The following is an 8,427-nucleotide window of genomic DNA, read 5'->3' as shown; positions in this document are numbered from 1 at the left end:
TAATGTCTGTGTTTTATAAACCTGGTTTGTATTACCTCAGTATCCACAATGTGTGTCAGATCTAATGGCTGTTCCATGATGGACATGAAAGATTCACCGAGATTTGTGGAAACAAACATATGCGCCATGGCTAGAAGGCGATCAGGGCGGAAAGCCTGGATCAGCAGCAGACGGTGGATGGCTTGACCAAGGGGGGGTGAAATGAAGAAGGGTCATTACAAGAATGCAGAAGCACCAAGAATTCAATTTCATTCAATATATTAGAAATCTCTCTCCCCACAGGTTTCCCTTTTGTTTTTCACATTTGATGACACAGCCTGCTTGACTTGGAATAGAAGTCTGGATCTGTTTTCTCCCATTGCTATTAAAATACCTCAGAGTCTCAAAGCTGGAAGAGACCTATGAGCCAGCAGCGTCCAATCAGAATTTTACCAAGAATCCCAGCTGCAATATCCCAGGCAGGTGCTGGCAAGACTTCTGGTATGAGGCAGCCCATCCTGGCGCTGGCAAATCCACCTCGACAACTTCCAGCCAGTGATCTTTCCTTGGTGCCACTCAGAACAAACTGTTTCCTCTTCTAAGTCTTTCAAATCCCTGAAGCCAGTTTCCTTGCATCAACACCCATTCCTACCTCCCCGTGTGCTATCTTCTAAAGTTTCTTTGCCCACCAGGCCGGAGGGCCCTCTAAGGCTGCCTCTTCTAGAGTCCCTCCAGTATATTAATGTTCTTCTTAAAATGTGGCATCCGGGATTCTAACAAAACCTAGGCACATTCTAACTCCAGAGGAGTAAAGTGGCACTCCTGCCCGCCTCATTTGGGATACTGCTGTTCCTTCCTTAGGGCAGCCTAAGGTTGCACTAGCTTTTCTGGGTTTCATATCACATACCTGATCTTTTCAGACAAAAGCTATCCAAGGATGTTCACTTCACTTTATCATGCAAAGCTAATTTCCTTAGATGCAAGTTTAAGATTTTACATTTGCCTCTATTATATTTTCATCTTCATAAATTTTGTTTGTTGGTATAATTTTAGAATCTGACACTATCCTAACAAAATGTGATACCTCTCCCTACTAGTCTTGTGTCAGCTGCAAATCTGAAAAGGCTGCTTTCACCCAAGTTACTGGCCTTGTGTTATTTACATTTTGTAACAAGGATTGGTCCCTGGGGTAGTCTGCTAGAAATTTCTCTCCAAAATGATGTGAACCATTAACATCTACTCTGGGTACAGCCATGCATCTTTTCTGATTCCAGAAAATAGCACTACTATTGAGCCCACAGACTTCCGTTTTTCTCACTAGACCATCAGATAGTAGATTATCTGTCTGAATGAAAAACTGACAATTTCCTAAAATCTAGTTTAACATTTATAACCACAGCATTCCTATGTCCTATCTACCTATCCAGTGACACTGCCACAAAGGGGAAATGAGTTAGTCTGGAGTGATTTGCTCTTAATGAAGCCCAGTCAGCTCTCTGGGATCAGAGCTTCCTGTTCCAGAAGTTCATTAATCATTCATAATATAGTCTATAATTCTGCCAGTAAGAGAAGTAAAATTCAAGTGATAAAAGAAGAAAATGATAAATACTGAAGAGGTTCTTAGAAAATAGGCACATCAATGCACATTCATGATGGAACTGCAAATGGGTTCAGCCATTCTGGACAATCTGGAACTGCTTGAACTGTGCATACCCTTTGATGCAAGGATACCATGACTAGGTCCATATACTCCAAAGAGATCAAAGAAAGAGGAAAAGGACCTACAGCAGGCGTGTGGCCTCAAGGCCCTCTAGGTCCAAGTGTGGCCCTGCAGATTATCTATAGCAGATCTTTTGTGGTGGCAAAACCCTGACACCTTAGAAGGTGACAGTCAAATTGAAAAATGGATGAATGATGGTGTGTAAATGTTAAGAAATACTGTTATGCTGTAAGAAATGATGAAGGACATTGTTTTAGAAACACCTAGGTAGATCTATACAAACAGAAGTAAGCAGAAGCAGGAGAACAATTTATATGACAACTAAATTATAAAAACAAACAACTTAAAAGACTTAATAAGCATTCTGATAAATGCAATCATTAACTACTATTCCAGAGGATCCAGAATGAAGCATACTACCTATCTGACTGATGGTCTCAGGATGTAGTTTCAACCAAATATTTTTTGGATATGGCCAACATGGGAATTTTTCTTGACTTGATTTGCTTTTCCTTCCAAACTACTTTATATTAAACTTTGTATTTATGCCATATGCACATGTACTTATTTCCTCCCATCAGAATGTAAGCTCCATGAGAGCAGAGATGGTTTCATTCTGTGTACTTGTATTTTCAGGGCCTAGGAGAAGCTTAAAAAATGCTTGTTGATTGACAGACATTTATTTAGGAAGCTGCATTCTAGATATAATTTTTGGGACTTCCTACTGTTACTATTACATTAACAAAGAGCCAACTTCATTAGGGCATCATTGGCATTGTTAGGGAGCCAACTTGCATGCTAATGCTTTCTTCTGGCCTTTACTCAACAATCTGATGACAGCTGTCCATCCACCATTCTTTTTTCTTTTTTTTTTTAAGCAAATGGCGTTAAGTAACTTGCTCAAGGTTACATGGCGTTATATTTCTGAGTGTGGTGCTAAGTATCTGAGCCCGGATTTGATCCCCAGGTCATCCCGACACTGGGGCCGGTGCTCTTACTCACTGAGCCACCTGGCCGCCCCTAAGCAATTGGGGTTAAGTAACTTAACTTGCTCAAGGTTACAAGGCCACGTGTTTCTGGGTGGGTGCTAAGTGTCTGAGCCCAGGATTTGATCCCCAGGTCATCCTGACACTGGGGCCAGTGCTCTTACTCGCTGTGCTACCTTGCCACTCCTCATCCACCATTCTTTAAAGGACAAAGAGCAGCCTCCTCCTGAGATGGTCCAACTCCCTCCTTCTTCAAGATCCTAATTTCTACTATCTCTAAGCATTCCTTGGTCCTTTTCCCTCTCCTGTGGGTCATATAAGGTCAGGATTTCTCACTGTTTCCCTGAATCCTTTCTTAAACCCCATTTGTTTTCAGTGAATTCTTCCTACTGTTCTTTAATGGCACTCCCATCTCCCTGACAACACGAGAAGAGCCTCTTTACTTTTTTTTTTTTTGGAAGGAAGATGAGCCTGCACTTTGAAACCAGATGACAGTTACTAGACCCTGGCAGAAAAGAAGTATCTCATGCATTCTGAGGGGTTATGGCAAACTTCCACCTATTCTTTAAGTAGACTGGAAATGAAATCCCAAGACCTCTGTCTTACTTGCTAGTAGCTCCCGGGGTCAACTTGGAGCCAACTGTTCCCCTGCAAAACTACTAGAACAAGAATGTGGAGAGCAGAAGCAGGAGAACTTTGTACACAATTACAGACACTTCGTATCTGTGACGACTAACTCTGATAGACTGGGCTTTTCTCAGCAATGCAAGCTTATAAGACAACTCCCAAAGACTCCTGATGGAAAGAGATGTCCACATCCTGAGAAAGGACTGCAGAGCCTGCATGCAGACTGAAGCAGACTACTGGCTCTCTCTTTTGAGTTTTGTTTTGTTCCTTCTTTCTCACTGTTCACTCCATTGGTTATAACTCTTCTTTACAACTTGACTAATGTTCAATGCGAAGGTATTTGTAGAACCTATATTGGAATGCATGCTGCCATGGGGGGGAGGGGGAAGAGAAAATTTGGAACTCATGGGATTGTGGAATTGAATGTTATAAACTAAAAATAAATAATTAACAAAACAAAAAAACTACTAGAGCAAAACTCCACAGAGTTGACAGCCCCCTTATCCTGACAGCCCACTGACAGGTACCATCTGTAAAACTTAAAAGTTCCCACACTACTGATTCCTCAATGGCTAATACACTAAAGAATTTGGCACCCACTACTTGTTCTTGCCTGGGACATTTACACAACTGTTTCTCATTAGCTAAACTTCAATTCCTTGAGAGGTCTCTTTAAGAAACAAGATTGAACTGGACTGAAAAATCAAGACAACTGTAGCCTAGGGATCAATCCTCAATGAGTTATAATTACAAGAGGAAAAAAACCTGGGCCTGAACTCACTTGCAGGCTTTTCTTCACTCCAGAGGTAGGGCACAGTCTGCTCTGGGGAGCTGCTGTCCAACCAAATGCAGAATTGCTGTAATGGAAACATTTAACACATTACCATTATGCAAAGAAAGCACATTAAAAAGCAATAAGTTTATTTTGAGGCTCACATATTGAAAGCCTGAGTCAAGATTTCACAAGTACAATTTATGCTGTTTTACCGGCACAATTCCTTACGTCCAGTTTTCTGGGACAAGGCCATGCTTCTTCGTAACAGCTGTTAATTAAAGCACTTACCTCATCAGCTTGAACTTTTCCAACTAGATCTTTAAATGCAGGAAGGCAGCTCAGTCTCATCATTGCTTCTGTCTGTTCTACGGTCAATCCATTAATTTTGGGAACAACACCAGTGCTAAGGACGATTTCTTTCCCTCTCAAGAAGTGCTGGAATTCAGCATCATAGGTAGGTTCCCTGTACATGAAATATCTCTTTAACTCAGATTTCTTACATTCACATTCACTATCATTAGTGACCAAAATACCACTTGATCATGGAATAAATAAAAATTACAGCAGAAATCCAACAAGTTAACATAGGAAAAACACAAAGTTGTTTCCCTTTGTTTCTACTTCTGTAATCATTTGTAAAAGAACACACATTCTAGTTGGCTTCCTTCACAAAAGCCGGGAGCTTTTGGTCACATTTTTTACTTTGTATCAAGCATAGGGCTTAAGTATATAGCATATTAGTATACAGAATATGAAAACATGACGACTACTTCTTTATACAATGGTCGATTTGAACAAGGAAAAATAAATTTACCCAATAGTGCCTTTCAGTTTAATTCTTGCTAAAAGCATTGCAAAGGTGATGTGATCTTGATGCAGCATGCCTCTGGCCACTCTGTTAAAAGCAACCTGTTGACAGAAGGGACAGAGGCTTATGTTCTCAAAGACAAATCACTGAATCAGTTATTTACACTGGAGTAAACAAACTTCACAAGAAACTTGTAAATAAATAGGCAACCCATCTTTTACCTGGAAGAGATCCTTGGTAATGATTGAGAGCCGCTGGGTGTGATCAGTAATGCTCTTTAAGTTTGGATTCTCATATAAGACATTGTGATAAATATCCAGGAAAAACTGAAGGGAATATTGATATAAGAAGTGTATCTGAAAAGAAATAATTTAGCCAATGTTAGACTGCCCAAATCTACACACGAAAATGAAACAAAATTAGAAAGTTTTTTAAAAATCCACCTAAGTCTGAATGAGAATTTCTCTCAAGTGACTGTTTCCTCCACTTTTCAAATAACAGTGAGAACACAACAGAAAAAAAACAAACTTTTTTTTTTTTAAACAAAAACAACTCTTGCTGACATTGGAGCTAGTCACCAGCAAATTAGTCCATGAAGGTAATAATCCTGATAACCTTACAATTGTTCTACAACCATAGGTCTCAGAAATTTTGCTACTTACACCAAATATAATAACAACCTTAAAATGGATATACAATCCAAGTATTCACAGTCACACCATTTAAAAAAATTAGAAGAAAAACTTTTGTAGACATAGCTAAGGGGGAGTGTTCATAAACAAAAGACAGGGGTGTTCATAAAAGATGTCATCTCAGGGTGGCTAGGTGGTGCAAGGAATAGAGCACCAGCCCTGAAGTCAGGAGGACCTGAGTTCAAATCCAGCCTCAAACACTTAGCACAAAAACTAGCCATGTGACCTTGGGCAAATTGCTTAACCCCAATTACCCTCCAAAAAAAAAAGATAAGTCATTTCAATTACATAAAATTGGAAGGCTTTGTGCAAAATTAACAGCTAGGATAAGAAGGGAAGCTGCTCAATGGAGAAAATTTTTTGCAGTATATATCTTTTATATGGATCTAATATTCAAGACATAAAGGTGCATGTGTGTGTGATAGCCAAGCCATTTTATAATAAATAAGTGGTCAAAGCATATATAAATAACCAGTTCTCAAAAGAACTACAAAGTATTTTCTGTGTGAAAGACTGCACCAAATCATTAATAATAGGAATACAAAGCAAAAACAATTCTGAGGTTTCCCTTCACACCTAGTAAATTGATAAAGATGAAATGGTCAAGCAGTATTTGATGGGCTGTGTAAAGACAAGCATACTATAATGTTAGTAGATCTGTGAACTGGTCCAACCACTGTGGAAAACAATTTGGAGTTATGCTAATGAATTGAACAAAATGTCCATTTAATCAATAAACATTTATTAAGCACCTACTAGGTGCTAGGCACTGTACTAAGCAATGAGAATACAAAATGAGGCAAAAGACAGTCCCTGTACTTGGGGAGCTCACACAAATATATACAAAGCAAACTACATAGGAAAAACAGGAAATAGCTGAGGAAAAGCACTAAAATTAAGAGGGGTGGGGAAGGCTTCCTGTGGAAGGTGGGATTTTAGTTGGAATGTGGGAAAGCCAGGGAGATCAGTAGTTGGGAGTGGGGAAGAGTGTTGGAGGAATGGAGGACAGCCACAGAAAATGCCCAGAGCCCAAGGATTGAGAGTCTTGTTCAAGGGACAGTCAGGAGACCAGCATCACTAGATCAAAAGGTCACTACTAGGTATTTACTCTAAATAGGCCGAAGAAAGGAAATGCCCCAAATATACTAAAATATTTAAAGTAACACCTTTTCTTTATGATAGCAAAGAACTGGCAACAAAGCCAATACTTAGCAAATGGGAAATGACTAAACAAATAGGAATGTAATGGAATCATTATCATGCCTTAAGAAATGAATAACATGAAACATACAGAAGCTTGGGAAGACTTACATGAACTGATACAAATCAAAGAAAGCAGAACTAGGGGAAACAATATAAACAACTACAACGGAAATGGAAAATATGAAAAAGAAATGCTATGACTACTACTTATCATCATAAACAAATGAAAGGCAGCAATGAAATTTTTAGTAATTTTTAAAAAGCAATTTTAAAAAGAAACTACATCAACACTGTTTCACACTAAGGAGTTACCCAGTTTTAGCATTCTGAGAATAGTGGTATAAAGGGAGTGAGGGATCGCAAAGTAGATGGAGGCAACAAGCACAGGCAGATTTGGGAAAATGGGAAAAACTTGCTCTCAGCTCCAAAAGGTCAGAGATGTATAACTCCAGCTGCCCTTAAAAACCAGTCACAGATTGTCCATCAGTAAATTTAAACCCTTCCTCTTCATATGTTCAGTAGTTAATACTCTTAGCATGTAAAACTGTACTTAGAGTCATAAGATTACCAATCTAGAAATGGAAGGGACCCAGAGGTCATCTAATCTAAACCACTAAGTTAACAGATAAGGAAACTGAGGCCCAAAAGGTTAAGTGACTCGCATAAGGGAACACAGGAAGTCAATTCTTTTGATCTGAACTAATACTATTTCTCCAAGAGCTGAGGAACCATAAACTATAATATTCTAAGATTTGGTTAAGTTCATGTTTACTCTATCCATACCCTTCAATCACATTCTCTCTCCTCCTTAAGTATTGGCTTTCTAGACTGAAGAATGCTAAATTTTCTATCTCTTCCTGAAATCTGTAAAGGTAGGATAATTTTATTTCTAATTCTCTCTGATGATGCTTCCTTCAGACCTACAATAATCCTAGTGACTAATATGAACCATAAATCTAACTTGAATATTATTCTTAAGTCTCCTCCATCCTTAAAAAAACCTTCATTAAACCCTGTCATCTCTCTAAACTACCTTCCTATATCTTTCCTGCATTCCTCAGCCAAATTCTTGGAAAAAAATCTCTCTATATTTGATGCCTCTACATTCCCTTCTCTCATTCCACAACCTTTTGCAATGTGGTTTCCAACCTCACTGGTCAAGTGGAACAGCTCTCTCCCTTCTAAATTTCCTTATTTCTGTTGAAGAGACTGCCATCCTTCCATTTCATAAGTTAATAACTTCACAAGTATGCACCACTCCCTATTCTCCCTTGCTTCGTAGAGCAGTTAACAAACTCTGCTTTCATTTTCTCTCCAGCATCACTTGCATCCATTCCACAGTCCCTGGTCACATAGGGCTGCCACTTTAGTTCAATCCTTTAAAGATCCCCTTCCCCCCCACCTCCCTGATCTGGCCTATTGCAAAAGGCCTGCCTGCCTCAAGTCTCTCTCTCCCCAGAGTTTCCAAAGTAATTTTCTTCTTCTTTTTTTTTTGGAGGGCAACTGGGGTTAAGTGACTTGCCCAAGGTCACACAGCTAGTTTTTGTGTGTGTGTGTTAAGTGTCTGAGGCCGGATTTGAACTCAGGTCCTCCTGACTCCAGGGCCAGTGCTCTATTCCCTGCGCCACCTAGCTGCC

The 8,427-nt window shown here is 39.4% G+C and overlaps 1 protein-coding gene across 1 annotated transcript in view; it reads right to left on the bottom strand.

Annotated features, from left to right (window-relative positions):
* The window catches only part of LOC138174054 (cytoplasmic dynein 1 heavy chain 1-like), a gene marked incomplete at its 3' end in the record, with an annotated part of 35,909 nt that overhangs the window by 4,964 nt on the left and 22,518 nt on the right, over positions 1-8,427 (bottom strand). The window contains exons 2-6 of the mRNA XM_069104198.1: positions 5,117-5,264; positions 4,902-4,996; positions 4,376-4,550; positions 4,094-4,169; positions 36-196 (exon numbers count right to left, since the gene is read on the bottom strand). Coding sequence (XP_068960299.1) covers positions 36-196; positions 4,094-4,169; positions 4,376-4,550; positions 4,902-4,996; positions 5,117-5,264 — 655 coding nt within the window. The remainder of the gene's footprint in view (positions 1-35; positions 197-4,093; positions 4,170-4,375; positions 4,551-4,901; positions 4,997-5,116; positions 5,265-8,427) is intronic.

This window comes from Petaurus breviceps, unplaced genomic scaffold (assembly GCF_028583685.1).
Source record: "Petaurus breviceps papuanus isolate PSGF00001 unplaced genomic scaffold, PetGlider_PUasm1.0 68, whole genome shotgun sequence".
NCBI lineage: Eukaryota > Metazoa > Chordata > Mammalia > Diprotodontia > Petauridae > Petaurus > Petaurus breviceps.
Note: the sequence above shows the minus strand (reverse complement) of the source record. Positions and strands in the feature narration are given on the sequence as shown.